The sequence below is a fragment of the Spea bombifrons genome, chromosome 4, assembly GCF_027358695.1.
Source record: "Spea bombifrons isolate aSpeBom1 chromosome 4, aSpeBom1.2.pri, whole genome shotgun sequence".
Taxonomy (NCBI): Eukaryota; Metazoa; Chordata; class Amphibia; order Anura; family Pelobatidae; genus Spea; species Spea bombifrons.
The window spans coordinates 94071210-94086376 of record NC_071090.1 but is presented as its reverse complement, the minus strand read 5'-3'; the positions used below and the strand labels follow the sequence as shown (position 1 = coordinate 94086376).

Genomic DNA, 15167 nt, shown 5'->3' with positions numbered 1-15167 from the left:
TGACTTGGATCAAAGAATTACTCTAGAATAACAGTTTTAACGGGATTGAGCTTGAAATGTCTTCTTTTTCTCTATTATGTTGATGTCAGTTCTTATGCAGCCATCAGTGGGGTTTTTTTTTGTATTTGCCCGTAATATGCCTACACCATCCGTCCTTATGTCATGTCTCATGTATAACTTGAATAAGTAAGTAGGGTTTGCTACGTAGTCTACTTTTCCACATAGCTTGGAGAACATTAAGCAAGCTGGAGGACACCGCTATAATGTAATAGGTCGAGGTGTTTGTCCAATTTTTGATGCATGAGATATTGCTAAACCCTGTTATAGAGGAACCGTTACATTCTAGATTATACTCTTATTTTACGTACAGCATAGTAGTCATGCTGTTTTCTTTCCTACTCACTTAAGTATAAATATACAAAATGAAATGAACTGTTATTTCCTGTGCTCTGTGTAAGAGCTGCCATCTTGCTGCTGGGTCGCATATTTTAAATTGCTTGAGACTCATGTGGTCTGCAGGTGGAGTCCAGGAAGCACGTTACAAGTTCTTGCTTGGCCTGACACTAGGATTTCAATGCAATTCTCACCGGTGTATTATGGGAAAATATGGTATACTTGCCTGAAGCAGCAAGCAATGTGATTGGTGGATATCAGAGCTTAAAATATATGACGTAATAATATATTATCGTAATAATTAAGAAACAAAATATTGCATAGAAATAACCGAAAATTAGATTAGTGCTAAATAAAGATTTTATATCAAATATGATATTCATAAAAATATTTTATTTATAAAACATTTCATATGTAACAAAGCAGGGGTAAGCAGCATGTGCCCCTCCATGTTTTTTTAGGTAGACCCCACTCCTGGCTTTTTTTTTAACTATTTTCTTCTTATTTAAAGTAATAATCTTTAATAAGGTCACAAAAGGCCCTGTTTGTTTGTGTCAGGGCAGCATATTACAAACATTACAAAAAAAAGGACATACCGGTAATATTTTATAAAGAAAACTATAAATATGCATTTTGTAGGGGAAGAGCTGGGAGTACTGGAAGTTGAGTGGAATACTGACGCGCATCCACTAAGGAACTGACCTGTCAAGTGTATTGTACTAAGTTAAGGGGGCTTATCCTGGAAACAGCCTTATCTGTAACCTCTGTGCCCCTTCCCATTGAAACGTTATTTCCTTATTGTTCTTGCAGGATAAAATGCCGTGGATGGGAGAATTGGTGTCTCACTGTATTAAAGCTCTGTAGCGTAGCACAGTTGTTTTGTGGTGGCATTTATTTTGTTGATATCTTTTATTGGGCCATCAAAGCAAAAAAGATGCCGTTATGTAAACTTTATGATCCCAGCGCTCCCTTCTTCAGACAGAACGAAGAGACCTCTGAAATTCTGGAGGCTTATGAAACTCTGTGTGTTATATCTCAGGAAAAGGAAGGGAAGTTTGGTCCTTCTTTCTCCTTGTCCGATCCTGTCCCTTATGATTCTTTCTTTGGGGCTATCCCTTCCCTACGCTGCCTCCTTTCCTTAACTTAGACATATGCCCTGGCTCATTTAAGGGTTAAATCCCTGGGAAGCCCCCATGTATGTTTTATGTAAAGGTACATTGTAACACCTCTATTATACTGTAATGTTCAATGAAGGGTTCATCGGCATCTGCTCCTGGATTATACAGTCAAACATGTAAAACAAATACAAATCGGGAGGAAATAAGTAAATAATGTAATATGTATATAATTCTGTACAGTTTATGTCAGGAGGGGATAGGCTGGTGTCAGGTTCTGCTCCCTTGCTGTCCTTACATGCTGTCCTCAGGGTCGGTGTGCTTCATCAGGCCAGCTTATTCTAGATACTAAACAGAAGGTGGGCCCTGCTTGTCATCCAGGCTCCCATCAGCAATTGCTCTAACAGCAGACACTACACAGTCCTCTACTATTGCACTTCCAGTAACAGACCTCCAGTAACTGGTTAGGGGAGAACCCAGCCAATACAAATATGACCAAAAAAATCTACTTTTGGACTACAGGTTATTTTAACCAGATCAATGTACCATGGCTATCCTAGCGCAACACACAATTGAACAAAAAGTGAGGCTATACATAGAATTAAAAAAAAAAAAACAATAAAAAAGTTGTTTGGCCAATTTTTTTTAAAGCATCAGAAGGCATAATTATTCTCTTCACACCTTGCTAGCGGCCCTTGAGCAGGGGTAAGATATTGCGACGTTCACGCGTTTGCCCCCAGGACAACTTTAGAAGCATCAATTTTATACTGATCTATTACACCCTTTAAGTGTTTAAATGGAACTATGTTTGAGATGAAGCTGGTATTGCTAAAACTCTGGTATAAAGACTTGAGGAATAGCGTATGATATACCAGTAGAAATTCCTGGCAGGTGACCATGTATCCCCTCTTTCCTGAACAAACATCATTAGCATTCCCAATAGTCTTGTTCCATCTGGGAGAATAAATCTGTGGTCCAGCTGTAGAACAGGCCACGTGTTAATTCAAATTACTTAATACAGTCTGTTTGTGATCGTCACTTTGGCTCACTCTGATCAGCATTCTCAGATTACAGTTTGTTTATCACCAAGTAAGAAACCCAATTTTCAAGGCATTAGGACACAATAGATAATGCATACGTGTACAGGTAAATGCTTATGAATGTTAAAAATGGTACTGAGCATGGTGCGCGAGATTAAAAGGAAAACTGTGGAAATCAGAAGAGTTACAAGAATTGCATCCTGGACATCCTGTGCCTTCTCGATAAGACCCACTTATCAGCTAATTCCGTCACTCTCTACCCGAAACCACCAAAATTCCAACAAAACCCCATGATGGGGGATCAGACTGAGGTCCGTAATGGGACTGTACTAGTAAACTAGTTTGCTTGTAATTGTACAATTTTATTGTATATTTAGAAATTCCCCTAATGTTTTCCCCATTCTAAATCTATTGCCAATGCAAAGCATACATTAAGCCTTCAAATCAGCCTGAATTATCAGCCCAGCACATATGTTCTTCTAGATCCTCATTTAATGCACGTGACTCAGGGGCAAATAGGCAACTTTGAATCGCCTAGTGGCCAGAAGCACATTACTCGGAGTGCGTAAGAAACCCATTGGTCATTGGCCAGTCCTGGGCACCAGAAATTTATGACACCTAGTTATTTAGAGTTGGCTTGTCTGTTATTTTTCATATGTTTATGTACATTTATTAACAATTGCTTGTGTATCAGTGATGTGGAGAAGCTCATCCTATTATACTACTCAATAAAACAGCGCCATACATGTATGTATATGTTCAACTACATCTTGTTTAGGAGGAAAAAAATATCCATGAAATGTGAGTAGAGAACTGGTTAATTTGGTTTTCCAACTTTATCGCCCTTTTTGTGGGCCTCTTTCTCTGCCTCCTGTTGCCAGGAATTTTTAAAGATGAACATCCCCAGCTACATCTCTCATGGATGCTCAGAGCGTAGCAGAGCTCGGCGGCCCCGTGCTGGAATTCCGCTTATCATACACACGCGCTCTGTCTGCAGCTGCTCAACACAAAGCAGATGTGCATGGATTCTGCATACGGTTCCAATCCACTCGCAAGATGGCCGCCAGAAATCCCCTTTGAGGTAGCCTGGGACACCCCCCGTGTCCTGCTGGGGAAGTAGCCAATCGTCAGCTGGTTGTGGACAAACGTGGTTACACACAGCAGCGTGTGACATTATGGTGTATTTAAAGTGACACTTATCCAGCTCGACACCATTGCTGACAGCTAACAGCTAATATATGCGAACGCGTAAGAGAGCTGAGCACTTGGATAGCAAGCAAAAAGAACATTCAGCCAGATATAGGAAGAGAATCTCTTTCTTACGTAGTAACCAGCTGCTCAGATCTGGTCTGGAAAGTCCCAACAGCAGGACAGTGAGGCAGCTAGCAGGGACAGCGGACAAACATTGCCCCACAATAACTGGGACTGTAGGGAGTCGCGCCAATGCCACATAAAATGGGAGTAGTGTGATGCCCTGCCACAACTCCAACCACCACCAGGGCCAAACTGGGGACCACGAGGTTGCCCTGGCACTTTGACATGTTTTTACGCTCATACAGCTTGCAGCCGGGCATATACAGCCTATAACTGCACACTGCAGCACCCAAGATTGGGTGATTATGGAATTATCAACCGCTGACCAGGGATTTGCCCGCTGTGTTAGATGGCCTGTCCGGGCTTGGCCACCATATCACTGCCACGCGCTGTACGGAATGTGTCCGATACAATTTTAGCAATCTTAAGCAATGTTTCTTCACCTACTGTACGGTATATTATACTTTGGAATACTTCTGGGAACACGTCAAACCCTCTTTAACTTAAATGGTTATTATATTTTTGTAGGAAATAGAGACGGATGTAAATACTAAATAAAAGCATATGGAAAATAAGTTGAGAAAGTCATTTACTCTGAGCATTTGGTTTAGAAATCGGTTGAGAAGCATTGATTTGGAGAACAGAAGTTACAGTTACCAATATGTGGTTATACAAAAAAAGAAATCAAGAGACACTTTTGCCTCAGTGGGTTTTCATGTTGAGTTTTGGTTTAGGAGTATTTCCTTCAGAATCAAGGTTCTCAAGACTCTCTTCTGCTTGTGCTATTTTTAAACAGCCTGACAACGGAATTAATATGAGATAAAATGTTGCGTGTCAGATGTTGTCCCACCTGATGGTAAGACTCTTCTTAAATTCTTTTATGAGTAAGGAAATTTAAGCGTGGGAATGGGACATACTAAACACAAGACGTGGCCCAGGACCTAATAAGGTTAGATAACAAGTAGAGGAGCATGTGGACTAGATGGGCTGAATGGATCTCATACCTAAGGGGAAAGGGTGCTTTTGGTGTGAAAATATGTCTTATCATCATGGAAAGCTTTTTTGCTTTCTGATCCATTCCATTGATTGCTGTGATCATAAGACTACTTTTCAAACTTTGCACCAGAATCACTTGTTATATATACTGTCACTCCCTAAGTATACAGTAGGAGGCAAGAGGGGATACCTGCCCCCCAGAAAATTCCTTATAATGCCAAACTGTTAAACATAGAAACATAGAATTTGATGGCAGATAGAAACCAGTGATCGCCCCATCCACTCTGCAATTTTTTCCTGATGTAACCCCAATCAGTGCATGGTTCAGTCCCATAGTCTGGATAGATTTATGCCTGTCCTATGCTTGTTTAACTTTACACACTGTATTAGCATCCATCACTGCTGGGAGACTGTTCCATTTATCTACCACTCTAAGTAAAGTAGAGATTCCTTAAATTACATCTAAGCCTCTGACCCACTAGTTTTAGATTACTGTATGACCTCGTGTTCTAACATTTTGTTTATATTACATCTCCATCCCCCCCCCCCCAAGCTCTACATATTCAGATCACTTAGTCTTTCCTGATAACAAAACTGTCAATATCCTTCCGGATATGGGGTCTCCAGAACTGTGCACAATACTATAGGTGAGGCATGAGCAGAGATTTGTAAAGTGTCTCATGGGTCTGGTAGTAAGTAGAGCCTCCTGATGAGTTCCCAGGCATGTCACCGGCTTCCATAAGTCTACTATATGATCCTGCAGAACCCTGTGTGTCTTTTAAAAGTTAAAAGCAACTTTTTACTAGCAACATCAGTGTAACTTCTCCATAGTACCAGTGTTCATCATCCATCAGCTCTCTACTGTGGAGCCATATTGAAGGTAGGTATAGAAAGTGAATCTGGTGCAAATTTTAAGTACGGTATGTTCTTACCAGCATAGCAAGCAACTGATTGGATGGACCATTCCATGGGTTGCCGTGGTGATAAGACCATTTTGCACACTTTAAACTAGAATCACCTTTCATACGAAAGCTGCATTGACTCAGATAAGGATTAAAAAGGCTATTGAATCAACAAGTCTTTCATCATATAAGGTAGCAAGGTACTCCAATGAGCGCTTTACCCACTTGGTAAAGAATGGCATCTTGACTCTCTTCCTTGCATTCTCACCGCATAACAAATATACTGGAAGCAGAACCAGGGAGAAATGATTAATATACAAATACAAACCATTATAACTGGAAAGAGCTATTTTAATCTCCCGCAAATCCTTATCAAGTTGCATTAGAGAGGTGGAATTTGTTTGCAATAAGAAAACTCAATTCCCAGCCAAATCATCCATTCCATCTGTGTTCATGACAAATAACCCAAAAAACATTCCCAAATATGGAGCTCAGGTTACACAGATTTTTTGGTAATAAAGTATAAAATTTATGATAACATATTCCGTTACATTTTTTCCGAGGCTTTTTTAAATCTAGAATAATCCAAATACAAAAAATAAGGAAAGCTTGTCCTGTGGGTAGAAGAATGCCATTGTGTTTTAAATGTAGATATAGTGTAGTATCAAGTTGTACCAGTGTAAAAAAATAAAGGATCAAGTTTATTTGTTCTGATCTGGAATCTATTATTAGGAGCGATCTACAGAAGCAGCATCTAGGACGTACTAGGCATTGTAGTTTGTAGTAGTAAAACGGTGGGTTTTGGCATGTGATGTCATTCCATTTTTTTATTAGCTGAAATATTTGATCTATGTCATTTGGAAACTCCAAACCTGCAGTTGTGTCTGGTAGTGATATTTACATGTCCCTGTAAATATACGTATATATAGAGAAAGTATGCTAACACAGAGCATATGTCACTTATACCCTCTAGGCATATAGTTGGATCTCTTTGGTTCCTGCCTGTATTTATTTTAAAGATTTTACTAGGTACTTCAAGATAAATATGTCATTTGCAAGTATGTCCTGGGTTCCATTACAGAGACATTAAGCAGACGTCGGTAGAAGTATTCAGTGATGACAATGCTTTGAGCCATACCGACTGGTTACACCAGAGAAGGACTTTTTTCCATTGTCAACAACACAGCAGAATCACCGATCTATATTGTGTCAGATCCTTGTCAGTCTCTAGCTGCTGTTTCTTTACAGATTAAATTCTGATGAACCACAGGCAGCCTTTCAGTAGTGGTTGTTGAGACTAATGTGGGTTTTTCAGACCTACGGGATAAATATCACTTTGGCTCTTTTTGTCCTTAGGAATGTCATTTCTTCCATTTCATTGTAAAATGCATCTCTACTCTTCTGGCTCTTTTCATGAGACAGTCCTTTAGAGGTAACTGTATGGTATCCTGCTTATAGGTTTTTATGACACTCTTTAGATATCTGATAGTGTAGACATTGCTTGTTTGTACACTATCACTATCACAATATCACTATCCCTCTAATGGCTTGCTTGGTGGAACACTTCCCTTCTATATATATCCCTGACACTTAATGTTGTCAACTCCCCGACATGCTTTTCACAAAAACAAGCAGAAGGCTTACATTAGTGGTGTTTAAAGAATATTTTTGTCAGCTGTAGAGTTGCAGTTGAATAGTAACTTAAGGTCTACCCTTCAGCCTTCTCTGACTAAGTGAGATTGTCGATTGTCCCATCTCAGAAGGGGTGGTTCTATGGTTAACTGTAGGAATCAATTATTATTTACCGGCATACTTAGATGTACACTCAGATCTACAGTCACATTTATGGGTCGCATCTGAAGCCATAGTCTGTTTCTAGTTAAACCTTTTGGATGATATTCCTTCCTACCTGCCGCCTCTCCTGCGTTTAGGTCTAGACACAATCTGGAACCACTTCAGAGACAGGTCATTTGCTACAAAAGAATAAAACCATAGCGAGGAACGCTTCGGCCAAGAGAGTACTCTTTGTTTTTTTCTTTACCGTGGGGACATGACGTAGTGACCAATTCAGAGTTTGTCATTTTAAATAAGCAAGGGCAGGGCTGTAAATCACACGTGGAACTTATTTGTTCCAGAATGAGGTTTGAGTTTCCACCAGTTGGACAGTGGTAGGACATGTTACACTGGTGCAAAGGGAATATCTAGCATATAGTAAATATGTAGTAATTGATTATGGACTTCATCTCTCATATAATATACTCAAAGTTCCATACTTCCTGGCAATTGTAACTGCATCCTATAACAAAATGTATAGGTATACAGCCCAGGATCACCAGTCTCTTTGAGACTATATATATATATATATATATATATATATACTGATGTGTTTCTATTCATTTTTTTTATATTTAAAAATAAAATTATATATATAATCGAAACCTCTTTTTCCCCCCAAGGCTTTGTTCCTTGAAATGGCTCACACGCCATGTTTTGGACGTCACAAAACCCACTGCAGCCTAAACTATCCTGCTTTTATTTTTTGCTTAAAAGCTAAAAATCCTTGGAAAAGAAATACTATACTTCCCTGCAAATGCAACACAAGCAGTTTACTGTTTATGGCATAAGATTCCTTCAGGCTAAATGTTTTCATACGTGCCCATACAAAGCTGAAAGGGACACCTTTGAAAAAAAAAAGTTGTATTTTATTGTTGTAAAGCAGCACATAGAATAATTCAGTGCTTTGAATGAGCATTTTTTGGTTGTATTTTGTTTATATTTATTATACATCTCTTGTAATAGACTGCTTAGGTATACGCACTGCAATAAAGTGCAGCATGGCTTTCATCTTACTGAAATTATAGACAGATGTAAAAAAAAAAAAACAAAAAAAAAACCAAGAGGCATCACTTTACACCCAGGTCGTCTGTTTGGTATAAGTAATAAATCAAATTAGATTTTTTTTTGTAAAAAAGATAAATTGCTCTAAATACTAGATTTTTTTTAAAGAACTCTTTTTTTTTAGATGAATAGGATAATCCAGTATGTTTTCATGATAGTTTCTCTTTATAAATACCGTAGGACCTACATGCAATCCCATATACATTATGTTGTTTTGTTTTAAAAGAGGTTATCAGCTCCCAATTTCTGTGTTTCTGATCCTCTGTGGGTGATGTACAAGTCATCGTGGTATCATGTTTTAAAATTGTTTTTTACCTACATGGTAACTAATAGCGCGGTCCAATAATGAAAATGAGAAACCGGCTTCGCACTCCAGTAATTAATATAAAGTGTTCAAACATGTTCACATAATAATCAGAAGAAACACAAAGCTTAACACATTCTGTGCCTTAGATGGTGCTTAGTTATGTGTAAGCGCCACCTAAGGCGCCAAACACTTGTTTCTATGAATACCTATAGTTTTAAACTTGATTTAAAGGGACAGTATGCACCATATCACTTTCTTCTTGCAAATCCAATAGAAATATACACAGTATCACACACTCCAGTGATCGGTTTGCGCTGCACAATCACTTTATTCCCGCATGCCACAAAGCCAGGAACAGTTTTGGGGTTGAAACCCCTTTGTCAATTCAACTACCTTCTAGTAAATCACTACAGATTGCCTAAGGGCACTCATTGAGATTGCCAGTCCTGTTTTCTGGATGGTCCCGCAAACCCCTTAGTATTTGATAAAAATCAGTAATTACCTTCAGGCTCTACACAACTAACCCCTGAATCCAAAGATACATAAAGCATCTGGATTGTTACTCCATGCAAGTGATTTGTTTATTTTTACAACCGAAGTACTATGGGTAAAAAAAAACTTTTGTTATTCATGAAAGTTACTAGCTAGTAGCTACTGAAAATTATACTAACACATTGTAAAACCCAACTTTTCAGAAAACAAAGACAATTCTCAAATGTGCATTTTAAGTCAGGTTTGGGTTACAATAACATATTTTTTTAAACTGATGGTTGATTAGCTTCGGACACTAAATAGATATGTATCTTTTTTTCAACAAGAATTATGCTCCAAGGGAACAAGGCTTTGAAAGAACCCAAGAGTTGATGGTTTCCTTCTGAGGTTCTTGGGCCTCACGCTCATTTACACGTGTGGTGTATGTAACGTGAATTGGCATTGCTGTACGGCTCTAGTCATTCTTTCTCTGCTATCTTGTTATCCTTCTTTTTTGAAAAACATCACATAGAATTGCTTTCTGCCCGAACTCTCTGCGCAAGAAATGAGAAACAGGTCTCGTGATGAAACAAAAGTATTATTTTATCCTCTTGGCCAATCTGCAGAAATATTGGTCCATAACCTTTTGAAAACCAGATGTTTGCTGCTTTTGAATTCAAAATCATTCATTAACCCCCATGGAAAGATACACATTCCTGGAAAATGTAACCCCTTGTATGCCACGTGGATCCATTTCTCGCCAAGAAATGTTCGCTTCCTAGTTTCAGTTGTCCCATTGATTTGTTCCCAGAGTACAACTATTCCGTTGCTCATGTTATTAGGGTTATTACCGTAAAAGTAATATTAATCCCCTGGATCAATTAATTACCAAAGTGTTGGTAATTATTATTATTATTTTTTTTTTATATAGCTCAATTATATTCCATAACGCTGTACAATGTATTTATATGTACTAATACAAAAAATAAAATAGAGAAAGGTTGTCCAGATTTTGGTCATATTTTTTAATTATATTTAAGGTTTTCCTTTAGAAAACCCCAATGTTTGGACACTTGCAGATGTCCCCAGATGAGTCACCTGTATTCAAGCAGGGATATCAAAATAAGACAAGAAAGTAGTAAATTGGGGGCTCAATATCTTCATAAAGCTTAGAGAATACAGCTATGGGTTGGGCAACTGAGAATTGTTCTTGTGACTTATACCCTGAAACCGATAATGTTTTCAAAACCCCAAACTTAATAAATCAAACCCTAAAATTCCCCAGCTAAGAAGATCCAGCTTCTCGTCCCTGCTATAGGTACCATAACAGGGTAGAGTGTAAGCTTTCAAGGTCATTTTGGTATTTTGGTTGTTAAACCAATAGAACAGAATCAGAAGGGATTTTAAAATCTATTGGAGGAGTAGTAGAACTTCGAAAACTGTGATATATATATATAAATAATCTGCTCATAGTTATAAAAAGAATCATCTATTTGTAGCAATGTTATACAAGCAACTTAGACTTGTGTTTTGATTCTATTGTGTTGAATAATTACTATAATGAGCTGTAGAGCAATTAGGATTTTTGTTTTTCTATATTGAACTCCGTTTTAGTACAAAATTACAGATTTTTGGTTTGGTGGCATTCTTGATATTATTATACATTACTATGCAATATTATGGATTATTCTTAAAAGAGAGAAACTATAGGGTCAGTCAAGAGATTTTCCTGTATCAAGACCCATGCTGCGTTTAGAGCGTAAGAGGTTAAAAGAAGGAATGTGTCCACTGCTGGCAGTCAGAGAACCAACAAATAGGGACCGAAGAGTGAAGAGGGTGGGGGGGATTGACCCCATTAGCCCGTGTCCCCATCCACATGCCTTAAGTGCTCATTAAAAGAGCTTTAATGAGCTTTTGCATGAATGGCTGGGCCCTTGAACTCCGTGCTGGCTTCTGGCTTCTTTTGTTGCCATAGGAAGATCATTTGTGGAAGATGAAGATAGGAGGAAGAATTGGAGTACTTGTGACACAGTCATGCGCAGCTGGGACATCAGTGCTAACTGTATAGGGACATATGGCGGGGAAGGTATTAAGAGACACAATGAGTGTTTGGGCCGTTTTTGATGTGATACCTGTGGGAGAAAAGGGATTATGGGTTATTGCCCTTATAGTAGTAGAATCTCGCTCAGATAGACTTGACCGTGTAAATACTGATAGTCTTTATAACTACCTAAATGATTATACTTTTAATAAAAAATCATTAACCCTTTCAGTGGCACACCCATGGTTGGTTAAATATGTTGGCAATACATGGAATCAGTCCTCTGTAAGGGTTAAGGAATTTCCCTGAACATGGAGTAGGTACGTATTGTAATATAAGGGCATGTATGTAGATTTTTCTTTAGTTAGTTAATTAACTAGAAAAATAATAATATAATCTATCAGATAAAGCAAATTATGTTATTATGCTTAAAATAAGCAATACACACAGAAACGAACAATACAAATAGCTTAGTGTTAGATATCGTTATGTGCTTGGACTGTAGGCTCTACTGGTCCGGGACTACTGTACTTATTGTACCTTTTTTTTATTATACTGTAAAGTTAATCTGTTAGCGCTTAATAAATAATCATTTTCTTTACAAATCATACTTTCTTTATTGTTACAATGTGTCCCATAAAGAGTTACACTTACGTCTTTATTATGAACATTCTCTATTCTTTTTCCATAAGCATCCTGAGTTAAAGGGGAAGTCTTACCCAAATTTAAAATCAAGCTTTCAATCTATCCCATTCTTTGTTGTTTTTTTCCCCTTTCACTGTTATTCTAAAAATCTCCCGCATTCCACCCTCCAGCTCCAACTGAATGTTCCAGGACCCCTGACCCAGCATTGTGATTCCGCAGTAATGACAGGAAGTTGGATAAGTGTGAGTGCTTGTAAAACTCCACCCATCTTGAGTGCAACTTCCTGTAATAAAGGGCCATTGATTGTACATCTGGACTCGGAAAGGGCGCTGCACTTTCAAACAAATTCTCGTAGTTCCATAATGGTCTCTTTTACCAGAGATTTTTTTTTCAACCATAACATCTCAATCAGAGGCAGTCTGGGTTAGAAATGCAATTTCATAATTGCACTATACCTTTAATTCTATGTTTTTGAGCAGGTCAAGGCAACATCTGGCTCTCTTGGAAAAAACTACAACTCCCATAATGCCCAGCAAATTGTCATTGGGCACATTGAGAGTTACAGGTATTTCAATGGGACATGTTTTGGCATCCCGCGCTGCTACAAAACATAGGCCGAAACAGCTGAAAAATAGAGAATCAAGTCAACGAAAGGACCAATGAATTTATTATGTACATATTTTTTATAGTTTAAACTTCACATTATTTATTACATAATAGACTATTTACAATAAATATAATATGTTCCTGTGCTATATAGCATAAAATAATACAATCTTTCATAAAGCTGAAGCAGTCGCTGTATAACGTATATGTCCATCGTGGCGGTAGATTGCTTTATACCAATTACTCCGCATATTGAAATCAGACAGGGCTTGATACTGTTCTGTAATAAATCATACTACAGACCTTCTCTGTATAACACTGAGTTCCCAGCTAACCACAAACTATTTGTTTTATGTTAGAGGGTCTGAAGGGAGTCCTCAAACAACCCTGTTCGAGATCCAAAACTGGTCAGACACAAATCTTTGAGCACAGGTAAAACTATTTGACATTAGTCGGCAGATCGGCGATTCTCTCTCTCACCAAAGTCCACGCAAAGATCATTGGAAATCCTCCCGATGGGTTTATAGCGAGTGCTGAACCTTATGTGACTTGTGGGTTAAATATTGCTACATTCCTTACCCCCACTAAAACAAATGAGAGTTTTGGCAGCTTCATAGAAATATGGGTCCAGTCCTTTGAAATGTATCTACAAACTGGAAGCCAAGCATTCAATATGCTATTGTAAGCCAGCAATAAGAATTATTCATATGCGGGAGAACTCTATTGTTGTATCAGCTGAATGGTTCCAGGGTATGATTTACCCCTTACACTACCCTTGTACAGGGATGAGAAACATCTGCCACTGCTTATTGATCGACTACAACTCCCATGATGTCCATCCAAGTTGTGGGTTACTTTTGCCCTTCACAAATCCATAAGTGCTCTTGGTTTGCCACCAGTACTTCTTTATGTTTTGTACCTGTGAGGGGTGTTCTTGGAAAAGAAGAGGGACCACCTGTGAATGAAACCTAAAGGGGCAGTGCAAAAAGTTACCTCCCTGGAACGGGGATCTCGGTCACCTCTGGACTTCCTACAATGTAGCCCATAAACATGAGGTTTTAGTATTTCTAAAAGCTGTGTCCGCTCTAAAATGGTTTCTGATCTCATATTGATACAAGATCTGGGTCCTTAGCCGATAGCAGCCTTCAATAAAATAATCCTGTCTACATACAGACACAATCACCCACCCTAACTTTACACAATCACTATATACATACAATCTATCAACAGTCATAACATAATGAAAAAATATTTCTGTGCAGCTATAAACAAATATTGTGAGTAGTGGTAGAAGGGTAATATATTACCTTATATATTCAAATTCTTATATCTATGACTTCTGGCTGTGCCTAATACATCTGAGGTTCAAGAGCCAGTGTCCCATTTATTAGCATCATGTCTACCTTGGAGGATGAATCCAGGGCCGATGCGCGCATTCGTGGTTAGTGGCCACTCATTCTTTGCGTAAATTTAACACAGAAATGGATATTGCAGTATTGGTCCCAGAAAGCATAGCTGAAAATGGTTGTGATACCGTTTGGTGGAACACCATTCACAGCGTAAGATGTACAGTCACATAAGCTTATGACCTGTCTTACCTAAAAGTTACCTGTGAGGTCTCAAAAGCTTATGTGACTTCTTATTCTGCGAATGCTAATCCATTTACAAACCTCTCTTGTTCTATATACAGTTCTCCTCTTCTGTGAGATGTCTACTCTCTATAATTTCTGTCCACAGATAATGCAAGGTAATAAGGGTAATAAGAAAACAATTCTGTGTTTCATTAAATGAGTTGTGTTCTCGTGTCTGCCTTATAATACGTTTTTTTGTTTCTTTTCACAGGATTTTAACCAACAACAAGATTACAGTCTTAAGGAATGGATCGTTTTATGGACTGCATGACCTTGAGAAATTGTAAGTAGGCTTTCCAAATTTGTGAGCACCCTTGAAATATAGGTACTTGCGTGTTCTTTAGATGACCCTATTCACATCCCACGTGGCTAATGCACAAATATATGAATATGTGCCCCTTGGTTAATCTGGCTAGTGATGAGAGTTCTTACAGGCCACCTCACCATTTGACCTATGTGGTATGGAGGTCCAGCTCACCCCTTCTTGCATAATGGTTTTAATGAGTTAAAATGAAGAGCTCTCCTACACAAGTCTACTTTTGTGATTACATTCCTTTGTCCTAAGGTGAAGAATTTGCATCTGAAAACTGCTGGCTGTTGGGAGCCTTTAATTTTGTGTGATTGAGCCTCTATGTGGCTGCTGGCAACCAACTCCGTAGACGCTCCATTTTATACATCAAACAGAATTACCCCCCACCCCCTGATCCTACAGCTGGAACCTATAACAGATCTCTCTCTCTGGTCTACAGGACAACATAAGCCTTCAGCTTCTCCCAGATTTTGTGTAGCTACCTCTAACCCACAACTT

At 38.5% G+C, this 15167-nt stretch overlaps 1 protein-coding gene across 1 annotated transcript in view; it reads left to right on the top strand.

Annotated features, from left to right (window-relative positions):
• ADGRA2 (adhesion G protein-coupled receptor A2) overlaps positions 1 to 15167 on the top strand; it is a 76825-nt gene that overhangs the window by 25912 nt on the left and 35746 nt on the right. The window contains exon 2 of the mRNA XM_053462158.1: positions 14571 to 14642. Within this exon, the coding sequence (XP_053318133.1) occupies positions 14571 to 14642 (72 nt within the window). The remainder of the gene's footprint in view (positions 1 to 14570; positions 14643 to 15167) is intronic.